We start from the raw sequence: 19,592 nt of genomic DNA on the forward strand, positions 1-19,592 counted from the left end.
CATAAACGTTTACCGTTTGGAACTAAAATAAGTTCTCAAGTATTTCAAAGAGCCATGGACACAATACTTGGTGGTATTGATGGATTGGTATCATTTATTGATGACATTCTTTTAGGAGCAGATACATTGTATGACTGTTACAAACTAACTGTATTAGTTTTGGAAGGATTGATGCAGTACAATGTGAAAGTAAATTTGCAGAAGTCTGAATTTTTTGTTCATGAAGTAAATTTTCTAGGAAGGAAATTCACGGAACATGGAATTTTTCCTACGAATGAACATGTTCAGGCAGTGTTAAAATGTAAGGTGCCTGAGAATAAAAAGGAATTGGCGACTTTCATGGGTTTAGTGGCGTATCATGCATGATTTTTGCCTAATTTGAGTTCTAGGATACCTATTATTTATTTATTGCAAAAGAAGAGTGTACAATTGTTTTGGAACGAAGAATGTGAGACGGAGTTTCAGCTAGTTAAGCAGCTATTAGTTTCTGCACCTATTTTAGTAGCATTTGACACTCGATTGCCATTAGTTTTAGTCACGGATGCAAGTGGCTATGGGATAGGTTGTCAGTTGACACATGAAATAGAAGGAGTGCTGAAACCTATTGCATGTTTTTCAGCTACTTTAACAGATAGTCAGAAAAGTTACTCTCAAGCTGACAAGGAAAGTTTGGCAGTAGTGGAAGGTATAAAACATTTTCATATATATTTGGCAGGAAACAAGTTTAAAATTCTAACAGATTCTTCAACAGGTAAATCGATATTAGATCCGGACAAAGCAATTTCTCCTGCAGTATCTATGAGATGGCAAAGATGGAGGTTACTTCTAGCAAATTATGATTATTCCATTCTTTACACGAAGAATGTAGGGATAGCTGATGTCTTGTCCAGATTACCTGTGTCATGTTTAGTGAATGAAGAAGAGGATTTACCTATTTATTTTTTGGATAATGAGACATTGATGAGTGAAGATCCTTTAAGAGTTGAGGAAGTAATTGAAGCAATGAAACAGGATGAAACATTGTTACTAGCATATGAATACACAGTGAAGGATTGGAGGAATATAGCACGTAAAGAAGCTGATGGAGAATTGAAAATTTATTCTCAACATGTCTTAAATTGCAATAATGGAATGTTATGCCATGGTGAGCGAATTGTAGTGCCAAAATTATTGAAAAATAAGGTTCTAAAAGACTTGCACAAATTTCATTCTGGAGTTGTGAAATCCAAACATGTTGCAAGAAAGTACTTTTGGTGGCCAAGCATGAACCAGGATATAGAGAATTATGTTCTGTCGTGCGATGTGTGCAGAAGACATTCAAGAGCACCAAACAAACAAGAGTATTTTCATGGAAGCCTGAAGAGGAACCATTTCACAGAGTACACATAGATCATTTTTTCTTTCATGGATATAAATTTCTTATTTTAGTGGATGCATTTAGTAAATACGTAAATGTTTGGCAAGTTGTTCATTTAATGGCTGAAGAAACTGTTGAGAAGTTGACAAATCATTTTTCCATATTTGGAATACCAAATACCATATGTTCTGATGGTGGCGCTCCATTTGCCAGCAGGGATTTCCAGAGATTTTGTAACAATCATGGAATAAAATTAATTCACAGTCCACCGTATAGACCATGTGCAAATGGAGAAGTTGAAAGGCACGTACAAATCATCAAAAGGTGCATGACCTTAACAGGAGAGATAACAAAAGGCAACGTCAACAGATGCAATGCTTCTGTGGATAAATTCTTAAAGAGAATGTTGTTCTATCACAACAATACTGTAAATGTGATTATTGGGAAATCACCAAATGAAATTTTATTTTCATACAAAGTAAACGCCAATAAATTAATTGATAATGATAGAACAAGGGTTATTTATGAGGCAGAGCATTATAAGAAAGGATCTGGAGTATATTATTATTGTCCAGAAAAAAAGCCGTATGTAAAATGCGAGATAATAGGACAATTATCGCACTCAATTTTCAAAGTTAAGAGGGACAATTACACAAGAAATGTTCATTTTTCGTTTTTGAAGCCAGAGATTTCCAGAAGGAACGAGAGTGAAAGGTATGGTGAACGCTCGAAACGATGTACAGAAGAGTTTGGTGGTGAGCATAATCAATTTGCTAACTTGGACTATATGGAATTACCTTCTGTGGCTCACAATGAAGAAATGGAGCACCAGAGACAAGGAGGTATGCAGGGCCTGGAGAAGCCAGGATGTTCGAAACAAGAGTCCACTGCAGCAGCAGCATTTCCACGAAGGTGTGCAAGGATACATAAACAACCTTGCAGATATGAAGCAGTTTAGAATGGTTATGATTGTTGTTGTTATTATGTTTCATTTTGCAACCAAGGGGAATATTGTTATATATTAGTGAAGTTAAGTTATGAAGCCATGGGCTGAAACAGCCATAAATTTCAAATGATAATATATATTGTTGTTATGGTTACTTGTTGTTGATTTTCTACATGTGTATTGAAGTTAATATAAGAATGTTCGAACCCAATGTGTTACATTGAATAAGTTCTTCGAGTCAATACATGATAGCTAACTGGATGAAAAAGTCTATACTATTACAAATTAAAATAGATCACATCATCAAGAGATGACTCTCATCTTATAACCGCAGGTAGCTTTCAATTCTAGGATTCTTATATTCCAGTAGTAGCTTTCTGTTCTTGAACTACAAGTCTACTGACTCCATTTTCACAACTTCTAGTTAATGGTAATCTTGTTTGGACCACTGTGCAAAGCCTGGTCCTTGAGAAAATGTTACATACTGGACATTTGTGTGTGTGTGTGTGTGTGTAAATTCATGTAGTCTTATAATAGCTTATTAACTTGCCATATCAATTGAAAATATTAAAAAAAAGTTGAACAAATCAAAAGAATAAGAATAAATTATGCAATCAGAGCCACACATGTCATCGAAAGATTTGAAACCTGTCTTAAATTCAATCTTCAAACAGCAATCTTGTTAATTACAAAATCCAACTGTATAGATTTCTTTATGTACCCAGAGAATCTGCACTTCTCACAATCATCTGATTATTCAGACATGCGGCACTATCCATAACAAAACTCACAATATTGTCATATAAATTATTTTATTCCTAATTGGGAAATGAGAGACGCGGTAGTAGATAAATACAGAGGAACTAGTACTCACTTTATCTGTGAAACTTTTTTCTTTTTTTTTTTTTGTTCCATTATTTTCAGTGGCCACTCACTGCCACCATCCTCGTTGGAACTTGTTGTACTGTTGCCTGGCGTGCTTCTATTGTTCGTAGTTCTCTGGCTGCCGGTAGGTGCCCTGTTGTATTAGGGAAATCTAAGTGTGATGTTCCTGTTCCCTATCGACAGGAATTTACATTAATTTATTTTAATGTAAAAATATTGAAATTGAAATACAGAACTATGACTTTGGATGTTCAAACTCTCTAAAATATAATAATAAATAAGTAATAAAATGGGATCGGCTACTACCTGGAAAATGTAACTTCATGCAAAAGCTTTTAGAATTAATTATAAGAAATGAACAGAATTGATTCATTACCTGATGTCAGCCTGAGACCTGGAAGACACTTATCTTGAAGAAGTTTCACCTAATACGTATAATATGCAAATGCATGTCGAGCAAGGTGTTGGCGATTGTGTAAGAAATCTGCCTTACACAAAGTTTTCCTGTTTAGATGGTAGTTACAGAAGAACTAGGATGTCACTTGAAACCTGATGGTGTTTCATCAGTCCAATATTAGCATCACTGTTAATGTTGCCATTGTGAATTAATTTTACATACACATCAAGGAATTCAATTTATGTTAGTCACAGGGACTTTGAGATTTTAAATGCTTAGCCCTTGTAACTTTTACATTCACATAAGAATGTGTCACGATTATAACAAACTGACCATCAGATAGGTATTCTCCAAATTTTTTGTGATAGATTTGAAATATGTGTTTTTGTGTTTAGCTTATTATACATCACTTTTCTGGTCTTGAAATCGTAAATCATCTTTTGGTTTCAGTTTGACTACGTTTTTTCTTTTCACTTCCACGTTTATTAAAATGTGTGTGTGCATCGGGACTGCCAGCTATTTGCATACATCTCAAGATACTAACTAACGAAAAATTATTTTGCATCATGTTACTATCACTGTAGTCTATAGAACTAGATAAGTTTGCAACAATGTGGGGAAATGATGAATTGTTGAAAATAAACTGCACATAATTCCCAGAATTGAGAGAATTCCCATTCAATATATACAGCCCCTTCAGTATTGGTAACTACACAATGCCTCCTTGATGGTTGAGTGTGTTGAGTGACAAATGATTTCATTACAGAAGGTTGCAGGCTTCGTTGTCCTGATTAGCCAAATAGAAAACAAAACCAACAGTAAATAACAAATATACATACACTTATAGAATGCGGTTGTTAACATTTTATGCTAAGATTTTCCAAGAATTTACCAATCATTCACTTTCTGAATATTCAACTGTGCAGTGGTATCCATTAAAAGAAATGCCTATTCATGTTCAAACAATGTTATTACAATGATAATAGAAATGAAATACAAAATATATTTGTCATTTACTAATCATAACCAAGATTCCGATAGAAGTCCCCACTGTTTAGAATGAGGGAAATACAGACATCATGAAACATTAATTTTCTGGAAATTCCAATAAGAAGACTCGGCTCCTCTCTAGCTATGTCCCTTATGAGAAACACAATTCTGGGTATTCTCTTTTGTAAGTATTCTGCAAATATTTGTGGTTTGTCAACCATACAATTAAAATTATATTCCTTTATCAGTGATATGTAAATAGCATTCATTAATCTGCCTAATTCCTAGGATATAATGCAATTGCTAAAAAAATAACAATTATAAACAGTGTGATTTTAATGACAGAGATACATGTTACTCATGGTTTCTGCGAAGCAGTTTATTTTATTTTTTTAAAATGAATTTTGGTGCCTATTGCCATCTTACTTAATGTTAATAGAACATTTAAATAATAAAAGGTTATTTTAATGTTACGTTTTTGAGTATATTCCAGAGAGAACATATTAGTTCACACAGCAGAACCTTTAGTTCCAGAACCTAACTTGACTGAAGTTAAACATGCTATTAAAAGGCTAAAGAATAACAAAACACCTGGCATTGATTTAATACCAGCCGAGTTAATTAAATATGGTGGGAATTAGTTAATATGTCAAATTCATAAATTAATTTGTTTAATATGGAATAAAGAAGAAATCCCTCAACAGTGGAAAGAATCCATAATTGGTCCTGTGTTTAAAAAAGGTGATAAAATGAACTTCAATAATTATCGTGGAATTTCTCTACTCTCAACAACATATAAAATATTATCTAACATTCTTTTAACAAGACTAACCCCATATGCTAATGAAATTATAGGTGATTATCAATGTGGATTTAAACGTAACAGATCAACTACAGATCAAATTTTTCACATCAGACAGACACTTGAAAAAAAGTGGGAATATAATCAAAATGTCCATCAGTTATTCATTGATTTCAAAAAGCATATGATTCGGTCAAAAGAGATAAATTATATAATATATTAGTAGAGTTTGGAATACCTAAAAAGCTTGTTAGTATGATAAAAGTATGCACCAGTGAAACAGAAAGTAAAATTCGTGTGGGTATTAATGTGTCTGACAAATTTGCAATTCATGATGGGTTAAAAGAAGGAGATGCATTATCTCCATTGCTCTTTAATTTTGCATTAGAATATATTGTTAGGAAGGTAAAATAAACTAAAGAAGGACTAAAATTAAATAGTATGACTCAATTGTTAGCATATGTAGATGATGTAGACATATTAGAGGATGATATAAATAGAATTAAGAATAATGCTAAAATGTTTTTCAAAACTGCTAGAGATAGTTTTGGAAGTTAACAAAGAGAAAACTAAATATATGCTTACAGGCCGAAACCAAGTGTTAGGTAATAATCAAAATCTAATTATTGATAACAACTTGTTTGAACCAGTTTCCAAATTTAAATACTTAGGAGTAATATTAAAAAATGAAAATTATATTAAAGAGGAAATAAAAAGTAGGCTTCATTCAGGAAATGCATTTTACTTCTCTCTTCATAAACTTTTGTCTTCTCGTTTAATATCTAAGAAACTAAAAGTTAAAATATACAAAACAGTAATTTTGCCTGTAGTATTATATGGGTGTGAAACTTGGTCCCTTACATTGAAAGAGGAACATAAATTGAGAGTATTTGAAAATAAGATCCTTAGGAAAATATTTGAACCTAAAAGGGATGAGGAGACAGGTGAGTGGAGAAGGTTACATAATTTAGAACTACATAATTTATATTCATGTCCAGATATTATTAGAATTATTAAATCAAGAAGACTTAGGTGGGCAGGCCATGTGGCACGAATGGGAGAGGAAAGAGGAGTTTACAGGATTCTTGTTGGGAAACCTGATGGTAAGAGACCTGTAGGAAGACCAAGAAGAAAATGGAGGGACAACGTTGAGATGGACCTAAAGGAAATCTGTAGGGATGGAAAAGAGTATATAGATCTTGCTCAAGATAAGATCAGATGGAAGGCCTGTGTTGCTGCAGCCATGAATGAACCTTCGTGTTTAAGAAGGTTAGAGAGTTAGTTAGTTAGTTAGAGAACATATTAGTTAGCTAGTGAGATATTCTTTTTGGGTACAATTTTTGTAGCAAATTGATCAGGTTTTTATTGTTTCTCTTTCATATGAACATTTTGTGTCTTAAGAGATCTTTCTTTTAGGGAAAATATTTGCTAATACTGAAACATACCTAGTCTTACCATAAATACTATCCCAACGTTTGAGGGTGGCTGTACTTCCACCCCGACAAGCGAGAGACGGCAAGAGCGGTAGCGTTAAGCGTGAGTCATTGCTTGTTGAGCTGGGCAAGTGGAAAGGTGTCTTTTGTAAATGTTCAAGATGGAATGGGGTGAGTACGAAAATCGTGTGGCCGTGGTAGCGTTGCACAAGGTAGGCAAATCACCGGGGGAGATTTTCTAAACCCTCCAGAAGCTGAAAATCTCCAAGAAATTTGTGTACCGCACTATCCAGTGATTTGTTGAGACTGGTACTGTTAAAGATCGCCCACGGCAAGGAAGACCACGCACAGTACGAACACCAGAACTTGTAAAAGCAGTGGCGGCAAGAGTGCGACGAAATCCTGCACGGAAACAGTCAGTGATGGCTCGTGAGCTAAAGATTTCAAAAATGTCGATGTCTCGTACATTATGCAGTGACCTATGACTCCGTGCCTACAAACGACGCAAAGGACATCTCATGACAAGTGAACTGAAGCTCTAGAGGCTCCGGAAATCAAAGCGGTTACTTCAGCGTTACGCGGCAAATGGGCACCGTCAAATCCTTTTCACTGATGAAAAAATTTTCAGTGTTGAGGAGACTTTCAATGCCCAAAATGACAGGGTGTATGCCACATCCTCTCGGGAAGCTGTTGACAAGATCCCCAGGATTCCGAGGGGTCGCTATCCTGCATCAGTCATGGTGTGGTGGGGTGTGAGCTACGAAGGCACAACGGATCTCCATTTTTGTGAAAAGGGTGTCAAAACTTGAGCCGAAGTGTACCAGTAGACAGTGCTTGAGAAACTATGCAAGAATCTTACAGACACCATCTTCCATGGAGAGAACTGGAGCTTGCAATAGGACTCAGCCCCAGCACACAAAGCATGCACCACCCAGCAGTGATTGGAGGCGAATGTTCCAGACTTCATTTCCACGTCAGATTGGCCCTCTGCCAGTCCAGACTTAAACTCTTTGGACTACAAATTGTGGTCCAAGCTTCAGTAGATGGCTTGCAAGAAGAGACATCCCAATATTGACAGTTTAAAGCGGTCTCTTCAGAAGGCAGCTGCGGAGTTAAAACTTGATGTGTTGCGTAATTCCATTGATGAGTGGTCACGAAGACTTCAGAAGTGTGTCAGTGCTAAAGGTGGCCATTTCGAATAATTATTTGTGATTTTGGTTCATAATGCATCCATGCACCTCATGTTATTCTGATATTAAAATATCTCTCACCATTCTGTGTCTATTTACTTACAACTTTGGGACAGTATTTATGGTAAGACTAGGTACATTTGTTTCTCCTCCTCTTAGCATATTGAGTAATCTCATTTTTACTTTCTGGAAGTATGGGTGAAAATACAGGCTTCATTATTCTCCCATTCATGTACACATTATAAATAGTTATTTGGGTATTCTTGTAAACTTGTTCTTCTAGAGTTTTTTTTTATGCTAATGGCATGCATGTAATTGGGATATCTTGAATGCTGATGATATATTCCTTGTAGTATCTGTTCTGGCGTCTGAAAGAGGGGGAAGTAATAATGAGACACAAATGTCAATTTTGGCAGATTAACATTCAAATTAATGCACTAAACTAAGAAAAGAATCTACGGTTATAATGTACTAGTCGGGAGTAAGGTTTTGATTGGAGTGCAAGTGAGGGTGTGGATGTCAAATCCCAAACTAGCATTATCAAAAATAACTTTGTTGTGAAGCAATGGCTTGTGGTTAATGCACCGCTTCAAGACTCTTTTTAAGAGTTTCACCAGGAATTGGGATATTGTAATCAAAAACACTAATATGTTCAAGAACACTCATAATCCAACATTCAATTAATTCAAAATTCAGGATCAGCAAAATGGTGACGCAATTCCAACACTTAATCATGCATTAACTACAATTCTACTATCTACGCTGTTTCCCCATCTACAGCTACTGTATGACACCTTAATTAATGTTTCTTTAATTCTTCATGTGAGAAAAGATCAAAACTAATTTTTGCCAATGTTTATTTTGTACTAGATACAGGTGATTCAAAAAGGACTTTACAACTTTCAAAGCATATAGAAATGTATTCAGGTAACTTAGAGTCTGTTGAGATGCCATTGAAAAGCAAAACACTTCAAGTTTGTCATACAACATTCATGTTGGGTCTATGTGGCTACCATTTGTAATGTGGCATATATCCCACCTGAAGTCAATTTCATTCAAGACTTTCACCAGTAAGTCAGGCATCACTTCTGCAGCAGCGGCGGTAATGCGAAGTCTCATTCCAGCAAGAGTAGCAGGTAAAGGTTGTAAAAAATTATCTTTAATGAAACTGATGAAGCAAGCTGAACCCATCCATTAATTTTATCAGTTTCCACACTTTTGTATGAGTAAATGCAAGACCATCACTTTGATTCATTTTTCGCAGTACTCTTGACACACTTATTGAATAACGCTCTAACATTCATTGGGTGTATATCTTGATATTCACGTATACTTGCCAATCGTGAATTAGGTTATCATAAGTTCCAACAATTGATGCATGCTGCTGTATCATTCCAAACAATGAATCCTCTTACTTGAAAATGCCACAAGGATGAGAAAATCTCCATCATAAAATTGTGGAAATAAGTAATTTGCTGTGCAAGATGAAGACCTAGGTTATCTGACCCCCCCCCCCACTCTGCTCCTTGATGCACCTATCCTTGCATACACATATTGTATGTGCTGCGAAGTATGTAATTAGCGCCATTTAATAAGTGATATCAATTCATTCATGCATATCCTGAAATTTCACCAAATATCCCCCAACTAGGAATTTTCACTTCGTTCACTTTCTAATCCAATGATAATGTACAATCTGTTGATATGCATAAAGCAATAAGGCCAGCCTAAAGTGAATTACTGCAAAAGTGCGAATAATATTTGATGACCTTAATAGATTTGGCAAAAGTTGACGAAAAATATTGCTGAAACAATAACATACAGAAGGGTCCAAAAAATGTACTCTCTGTTTGCAATGCAATAATTTCGAAGAAAACAGAGTTATACACACTAATCTCATGTGGACGTGTAGTGTAACTGTTTAATTTGTCACGGGTAGGTGGCGCTGGCAATTTGCACCGTGCATGAGCGAGTGTTGGAGCGATCACGCCAGTACAGCGGAAGAGAGTCGAGTAGCAACAATGGCTGCGGTACGGTAATCTCTTGTGGAATGCAAGGCTGTATTGGAATAGTTCTGGAGGTGCGAGAACATTCAAGTGGTTCAACGGCAGAGGCAGAATGAGTTTGGAACAAGGCCTCCCAACAAGTCGAACAATAGCCCGTATTCGTGATAAGTTCGAATCCAACGGAACTGTTCATGATGTGCACAAGGCAAGATCCGGCCGACAATGAACAGCTACAAGTCCAGAGTCCAGTGCTGTGGTGTTGCAACATTTCACCCGATCACCGCAAAAATCAGTGAACCAGGGAGCACGCGAAAGTGGGGTGAGCCGGTCTAGCATAAGACTCATTCCAAAGGGTGCACAGTGGAAAGTGTACATTCCAAGACTGCTACGCGCGATCAACGAGGATGGTCGGGATCGTAGCGTTGAATACTGCGAATGGTTTGAGCACATGGTTCACGAAATGCAGGGACATTTGTGTGGTCTGACGAGGTGTAATTCAAACGTAATGGTACTGCGAACCGGCACAAATGTGTCTACTGGTCGCCTGTCAATCTTCACGTTTATGTGGAGAAATCAGTGAATCTACTGGTGCTTAACATGTGGTGTGGTCTGTCATTGCCTGGTTTGATTGGTCCCTTCTTCTTCAAGGGTACCGTAACCGGTGAGGTGTATCTTGAAATGCTTCAGTCAAGGATTTTGCCTGCCATCCGATCCCTGTTTGGTGATGAACTGTTTTACCTGCAGCAAGATGGAGCCCCGCCTCACTACCATCGCGATGTCAGGTCGTACCTGGATGACACTCTCTCCGTACAATGGATAGGTCGACGCGGTGCTGAGTACCCACCTTGGTCCCCTGATTTGACACCACTGGACTTCCACCTGTAGGGGACCGTCAAGAATGACGTGTATCGCTAAAAACCAACTACACTCAACGAGCTACTTGAAAAAATAATAGTATCATGTGCTGGCATTACGCCAGATACACTGACGGCAGTAGTACGGTCTGCAGTTCGGCGCCATCGGAGTTCTTTAGAAGTTACTGGTGGTCATTTTGAACATCTGATATAACTCTCTCTCAGTGCCAAAAACTGTACCAACAAGTCAATTTTGTGAGAAGATATGGAGTATCAAACAGTGAGTACATTTTTTTGGATCCCCCTGTATTTACATTTTTCGAAGTATGTTCTTAATGACAGTATGTTCTACTCAGTGATATGTAAATCTTAGTGACTAATTCTTTTTTTTCCCCTCCAGATATCTGAAGAAGAACTACATGGAAGGACAGAGCCAAGATATTTCAAGGTCAGTTACACTTGTACCTTCAGGAAAATTAAGTGAACAAGAGCAACCAAAGGACACTACAGAATGTGTCAATAGAGAAGGTAACTTTGAACCTGAACCTTCACCAAAATGCTCCAAAACCAAGGCAGATATTAAAGATACCAAGCACTGTAACAGGAAAAAACAACATATCTCTTCGATGTTCAACCAAGTTTTCTCCAATGAAGGAAATTTATTTACTCATTCAAATGTCCTTGCAAAGGAGAAGTTTTTGAATCGCTCAGTTTGCAAGAGAAAATTTATTCCTGAAGATAACCTTTACACACAAAGAAGGGTTCACACCAAAGATAAACCTTTTAATTGTTCAATTTGTGACAAAGCTTTTTCCCAGAAAGCAGATCTTCGAGTGCATGTGAGGATTCACACTAAGGAGAAACCTTTTAAGTGTTCAATTTGCAACAAAGATTTTACCCGGAAATCAACCCTTAATAATCATATGAGGGTTCACACCAAAGATAAACCTTTTAAGTGTTCAATTTGCAACAAAGATTTTACCCAGATATCAACCCTTAATAATCATATGAGGGTTCACAACAAAGAGAAACCTTTTACTTGCGCAATTTGCAAAAAAGAATTTGCCTGGAAAAATTATCTTAATCTACATATGAGGGTTCACACTGAAGATATACCTTTTAAGTGTTCAATTTGTGGCAAAGGTTTTGCCTGTAGAGGAAGTTATAATCGGCATGTGTTTGTTCACAGCAAAGAGAGGCCTTTTAGATGTTCAGTTTGTGACAAAGATTTTGCACGTAAAGAAGACTGTAATGTGCATGTGAGATGTCACACCAAAGAGAGGCCTTTTAAATGTTCAATTTGCAACAAAGATTTTACCCAGAACTCTATCCTTAATATGCACATGAGGGTTCACACCAAAGAGAGGCCTTTTAAGTGTTCAGTTTGTGACAAAGATTTTGCCCGAAAACATCACCTTAATATACACCTGAGAATACACACAAAAGAGAAACCCTTTAATTGTTCTATTTGCAGCAACGTGTTTTCCCAAAAGAACTCGCTTAATATACATATGAGGACACACACAAAAGAAAAACCTTTTAAGTGTACAATTTGCAACAAAGATTTTGCCCAAAAACATCACCTTAATATACACCTGAGAATACACACAAAAGAGAAACCCTTTAATTGTTCTATTTGCAGCAACGTGTTTTCCCAAAAGAACTCGCTTAATATACATATGAGGACACACACAAAAGAAAAACCTTTTAAGTGTACAATTTGCAACAAAGATTTTGCCCGAAAACATCACCTTAATATACACCTGAGAATACACACAAAAGAGAAACCCTTTAATTGTTCTATTTGCAGCAACGTGTTTTCCCAAAAGAACTCGCTTAATATACATATGAGGACACACACAAAAGAAAAACCTTTTATGTGTACAATTTGCAACAAAGATTTTACCCAGAACTCTATCCTTAATATGCACATGAGGGTTCACAACAAAGAGAAACCTTTTAATTGTTCAATTTGCAACAAATATTTTACCAAGAAATCAACCCTTAATGATCATATGAGGGTTCACACCAAGGAGAAACCTTTTAAGTGTTCAATTTGCAACAAAGGATTTGCCCGTAAAGCAGAATGTAATGTGCACATGAGGGTTCACACCAAAGAGAGACCTTTTAAGTGTTTAGTTTGTCACAAAGATTTTGCCCGAAAACATCACCTTAATATACACCTGAGAATACACACAAAAGAGAAACCCTTTAATTGTTCTATTTGTAGCAAAAAGTTTTCCTACAAAGACTCGCTTAATAAACATATGAGGACACACACAAAAGAAAAACCTTTTAAGTGTACAATTTGCAACAAAGATTTTGCCCGAAAAGATCATCTTTATAAACACATGAGAGTACACGCAAAAGAGAAACCCTTTAGTTGTTCTATTTGCAGCAAAGTGTTTTCCCAAAAGAACTCGCTTAATATACATATGAGGACACACACAAATGATAAACCTTTTAAGTGTACAATTTGCAACAAAGATTTTGTCCAAAAATATCACCTTAATATACACCTGAGAATACACACAAAAGAAAAACTTTTTAAGTGTACAATTTGCAACAAAGATTTTGCCCAAACATGTCACCTTAATAGACACATGAAAATACACACAAAGAGAAACCCTTTAATTGTTAAAATGTGACAAGTATTTTACCCATAAATATATATATACATACTAAATATGTGAAGTGGGTGCATAGCAAATATAACTTAAATCTATTTGCACACAGGAAATGGTGTTTCTGTGTAGAAATCTCTGGAAATTCTTGTCGTTCTGTGCATATGCCATTTGGGATGGGATCCCGAGCTCTCTACTGTACAAATCATTACTTCATGTCTACAACTATGGTGCAACCATTTTATTAATTAAGATCTCAACCATCCTTTCCAATGGTACAGTGCAAACCTATTTTTAATAGCCCTACTGAAAATTCTGTCTACTGTTTTCAGTAGATCAGTGGGTGTTTTGAAACATCTACTGTTCTCAGTAGATGAACTGTAATGCTAGTGTCTTATACTGTTTCCAGTAGCCCAACTGTGTCTACTGTTTTCAGTAGCTGAACTGTACTGATAATGTTTTCTACTGTTTTTAGTAGCCCTTCTGTGTCTACTGTTTTCAGTAAGTGAATTGTACTACTAATAGTAAGACTTGAAGCTTTCCTGGCTATTGTGTTCAGCATATTTATGTATGAAAACAGTACTATTATCAGTAATGAAATATTTCTTATCAATACAACTGAAAATGCAATTGAAAATTCATATAAAGAACTAAAATGAATGTATGGTAAAGCATGTGGAACTTGCTACTTAGGAATGTGCCCACACAACAAAAAATCAAGTGTAGTGAACATGTTTTTAAGTGTGTAGCTTCACTGTGCTTAATGCACTTGTAGAAAATTGAAAAACATACTGTTTTATACATGAATTGACATATTGTTTTTCATATATTCACACGAAAACATCAAAAAATTATTTTAAACAAGACCTGATCCTCATTGCTTGAAATTAGCAAAAAGTGGCAGAAATGTGAAGTAAAATAAATCAACCAATCACTGCTTGAATAATTATATTGAAAACATTGTTACCAGGTATCAAAATATCTTGAACTTGATTAGGTAAATTTGAGTTTGAAATTTACATGCAATTAACAATTTCTTATAGATTAGTATATCCTGTAACATTTGCGACTCATGTTTGTAGATGTATTTCATGTCTAAGTATGTGAAATGGCAAATGTAAACTTCACATATTTAATAAAATATCTTAAATATTGACTTGAACCTTTTAATTGAATTGTATTAGAATGTTTTGATACAATGGAATCTCATTTATGCTTTATATTGTTAATATATTTGTGTGCTTATGTGTGTGGGTGGCGAGAGGCGGTAATACGTAATATTGAAATAGAGAAAACATTTGATTGTACCCTGGAATGTTCGAAAAGTTCGTCTTGGATACCAGGAATTATACTTGAATTTTATCATGATCCTGCTGTGGCCACCTTATACTAGCAAAGTTATAATAACTTATGGACACAGATTTTGTGATATGTTACTGACAAATTTATTTTTAATGGTGAAAAAGTTTAATGCACAGATAAACTCTACCTCTTTTGAAATAATGTTTAAATATTATGTTGTTGTGGTTGAATGAGATTGCATTGATTGAAATTAATTTCTTCTCTTCGAAAATTATTGTGATATTTTATGTTCAATTTTGTGCATGAAGTTTTTGTGTTTCTTAACATATTGAATTATTTTGATGAAGAATCTTGTAAATATGTAATATTTCAAACTTCCAATTTTTCAGAAAGCAATACTCAATGCCAGTGATTCATGAATAGTAAGCAAGGGCCAGTTCTAGATTATTCTTCTGAAAAATGTAGTTTTAATTAGCAATTTTCAGGAAAAAATCGTTTTGCAACACCTAAACCTCATCGCACAGCTGGGAAATGCTGTGTTTGCAATCGATTCCATTTTAAAATAATGAAGGTTAGTTACCAAGTCGCATATCACATTCTTTTCATGACATTAATTAACTCAATAATTATTCTCCTGCAGCATTATAATATTTTGAGCCACGGAGGTGTATTCTGTAGGGTGTCTGTTTCGATGCAGGAGACCTGGGTTCGATTCTCAGGGTGTGTGATGTAAGGTCAAAATTTTTCTGGCCTTCTCCCCGCTACCCCCCTAAAACATCTCTGGGGTTCACCCATCCTCAAATCAATGGATACCTGGAGGTAACCCCGTGTGTATAAATGCAGCTGGAGCGTGGTTCTGATCACATCACCTACGAAAATGGTAGAGATCGAGAATGTGTCCAGCCGTAACCCCACATCCCCTAAATGTGCCTTCATGGCATTGTGCTAAATGCACGGGGAACTTTTTTCTTTTAAGCATTATGATACTTTAAAACCATTATGATACTTTAAAACGTCTTGTGACATTTAGTAATGTTTTTTTGTGAACTTCTCTGTAGACCCAGAGGATGCAAAGATAGGATTTTTGAAGTGTTGCAAGACTTTTTAACATGCTGCAGTTAAAATAATAATAAAAAAAAAATTAAAAAATCGGTTGATTGTCTCTTGTTCAGTTTCACGTAAATACTAAACATTCCTGCCTTTTGGGTTAGCCTGAAGATGGAGAAAAGAAACATAATAATATACACATTTACAGTTATTAAAATAATGCCTCTTTATGCCATGCTGTCAATCATTCTCTGTCATTTGCAACAAAAACAAGTCTCTGCGGTATAGGCTGATACCAAAAGTGACAGCGTAACGTTCCCCAAGGAACTGAGATCGAATCTGGGTGGTGTAGCTCATGTATGCGATGATGGCATATTCGTTGCTCATGGAGAGCTTAATGGTAACATGCAAGAGGTAACACATACACACTGTATGGCAAACACAACACTTGGCTTTTATAACCTTTAAAATTGGATCACCATGCTAAATGGAAATACCTGACTCTCACTGTGTGGAGGTGCTCCCTCGAGGTGTCGAACTACGGACTGGTTAATAAACGAGGTGTCCGTTTGTGGTGGTAGTCTGAATTCTCAGACTTCACTCTCCTTTACTTGGATTTCTTGATCGTAATTCTGCATGATGAACCCCATTGTCCTAGATATTTTTTGCGATGTATTTTGCTAAGCAATGCCGAGTCAGTCACCTGCAACTTCTTCCTGGGTTACACCTGTTTACGTTTTGATGGCTTTGGTGACCCAGTAAAGCTTACGTAACATCTGACACTGCATTCCTTACTGTTGAGTTCCTGGCTGGAAAGTGATAGCTAGTGTCTGGGATTTGGAAGATCATTTGTACCAATATATTTCCATTATTTGTGGATTTCAGTGGCCACAGTGCAGGTTTATCTAGGGTAGTGGGTGAAGTATGTCATCAATCAATCAATCAGTGACACTCATCTACCCATCCAACAATGTTTCGCAGCAGCCAATCATGGCCATTTGTAGCAGATCGTAAATCTTGTTTGTAGTAATTTTTTATAACATACTACAGGGTACACAAAATGTCTTTATGGCTGAAAAAAGCAAATGTGAGAACATTAATATCACATGAACTTTTGGATATGGAAATATGGTAGAGTGAAATGGTATGGTTGCAAGATGATCCTTTTATTTCCACATTTAATAACGATGTATTTTGAACTTCTTTAAATTGCCAAATTTCCAAGTATGTCTCCATATCAGCAGAAATTCATATGAGTAATATTCGTATTGGTTCAAGCTAGTGTTATCTCAACCCTAGTAAGTGTGCTGTGCTGCATACAAAGTACTTATGTAGTATGCAATTGAATGGGTTTGTCATATTTTCTATATGATTTTGTCAAATAGGTATTATTCTGTACAAGAGTAGCAGTTCTGCTAAATTTATTGACCCTGAACTCAAACTCGTTTCATTAATGGGACTAAAATATCTGAATTAAGGACTGTCAAAGGAGAGAAGTTTTCTATTAAAATTTTGAGAGGAGCAAGTTCTTAATCATTGACAGATTCTAGGATGGCACTTAGGTTACTCCACCACTTATCATATAGTTTCTAAGCCAACACTACCCACCTGCACTGTGCCCTTAGACTAAGGAACTTTAAGAATTGTGAAAGGATGCAAACACCCATGTGGGTTGTCTATCAGTCAATAAATAAGGATGTTTGATAAACTTGCTTCATGGCTTTTGAGGTAAGTCATGTGATGAAAGAGACAATTTGATTTCCATGTTAGTTGATAATTTCATGACAATATCACTTTCTTTTGTGTATACACTTGACTACTGTTTGACCAGCGATCCGAGAGCTCTCGAGTTTTCTGCGCATGCCCGAAGTAGAAGAGTCCAGTCGTAAATTGGGGGAGTTTGCGGAACCGCTTCTCTGAAACGCAAGCAGCGCGAGTGTCACATGGGGAAAGAGAGCAATGTTGCCAACCGGAGAATATTGACACAAGATATTGGAAGTGCTCTGACCGTGGAGAGGCGTCTTTGCAAAAGCTGAAGTCTTGAACGTAGCGCCAGTTCGGCATCTTTGACCCAACCCCAGAGGAAGCCGACTGGCCCCGTATCTGGTTTCGAGCCACCACTATGGGCGTCCGGAAGGGGGGGGGGGCAACGGGGGACGCCCCCCTGAAAAATGAAAGTCGTCCAAACTTATGTATTTCGCACATATAATTTCATTTTAGCCACAATAATATGTGTTAATTATTGCATGATCACCATAAATTCAAATTTAAGCAATGTGTTTTTAGGGGACAGCACTATTTTTGGAGAAAATGTGCCTTGTTTGCCCCCCCCCCTGGAAAAAATCCTGCGGACGTCCATGGCCACCACCTGTTTTTCCGTAAAGCGCTGTTGCCTTCAGTGTTTAGACATCCATTCATTCACTGCGACGTTTTACTCCCAAGGTCTTTATATTATATATAAAAAAGTAGCACAGCACAATAACACTAATCGAGATTCAACTCTTCAATACCAACAGTGAACCTAAAATTGACAAACGGCATGGTTGTGCATGTCCCTCGGTTTTCGTTACTTATGTTCTGGTGGATAAGCATCCTCGCAGATTGGTAACACTGTTCAACTTGCAACCGCGAGTGGCGTTCTCACGCCTGCCTTCCTATCGCCAACTTCCCCTTTTTCTTGGCACTTTGCCAACTGGAGCTCTCGGATCGCTGGTCAAACAGTATGAAGATGTATCTGTAATGCTATGTTAAATGTAGCAATGAAATTGAATAAGTAGGTATACAAGCATGGGATTTAACCTCATAATGTTTGATATTTGAGCGCTACATGGGACATGGAAATCTACTTCCATAGGTTTTTACTTTTTATCAGGTAGGCTACATATTGTTTTCCTATGTTCTTCTTAAAGTTTTGCATAACCACTTTTTATAGATTCAAAATAATCTAACACAGTTATTTTTGTGGTTATTATTTTATTTTATCTGTGACGTTTCGTTCTGGTTTCCAATATCTTTCTCAAGCTACACTAAGAGATACATACAAGAACACAACCTCACATGGCTAGTCAATCTACACTTTTATAGAGCCCCAAGTGAGAGAAGTGTAGAGTGAGTAGCCAAGTGAGATTCTGTTTTTGTATGTATCTCTTAGTGTAGCTTCGGAAAGTTCTTGGAAACCAGAACAAAACATCGCAGATAAAATAAAATAATAACCACTAAAAATAACTGTATAAGATTATTTTGCTTATTGTATTCCTTAGTAGGTTTGCAACTTTGATTTTTATACATCTTCTAGGGATTTTTGCATGTGATTTTACAATCACATACTCAGACTGAACACTCAACAGTTGTTGTCACCTATACAACGCATTTGACATTGATTAATAACTAAATATTGTACCATAATTGGTTGTGCCTTGTAATCAAGGGATCCCAGGTTTGATAACCAGTGGAGGCACATAGTGGTTCGGATCCCACTTTAAAATGTAGGTCCAGTACCTCAATTGGCTGTGCCTTGTAATCAACGGATCCTGGGTTTGATAATCGGTGGAGGCACATAGTGGTTCAGATCCCACCTTAAACTGTAGGTCCAGTACCTCAATTGGCTGTGCCTTGTAATCAACGAATCCCAGGTTCGACAACCGGTGGATACACATAGTGGTTCGGACTCCACTTTAAACTGTGGGTCTAGTACCTCAATTGGCTAAAATCAGGCAAACATACATAATTTATATATATGTATGTATGTATGTGTTTGTG

The 19,592-nt window shown here is 36.5% G+C and overlaps 2 protein-coding genes across 2 annotated transcripts in view; both read left to right on the top strand.

Moving 5' to 3' along the window:
• LOC145999317 (uncharacterized) overlaps positions 1-19,592 on the top strand; it is a 71,893-nt gene that overhangs the window by 21,622 nt on the left and 30,679 nt on the right. The gene's annotated exons all lie outside the window — the stretch shown is intronic.
• LOC145999507 (uncharacterized) lies at positions 12,468-13,543 on the top strand. The gene has a single exon (XM_083136470.1). The coding sequence runs from the start codon at positions 12,540-12,542 to the stop codon at positions 13,506-13,508; it is 969 nt and encodes a 322-aa protein (XP_082992596.1). The 5' UTR covers positions 12,468-12,539; the 3' UTR covers positions 13,509-13,543.

This window comes from Lepisma saccharinum, chromosome 15 (assembly GCF_977018435.1).
Source record: "Lepisma saccharinum chromosome 15, izLepSacc3.1, whole genome shotgun sequence".
Taxonomy (NCBI): Eukaryota; Metazoa; Arthropoda; class Insecta; order Zygentoma; family Lepismatidae; genus Lepisma; species Lepisma saccharinum.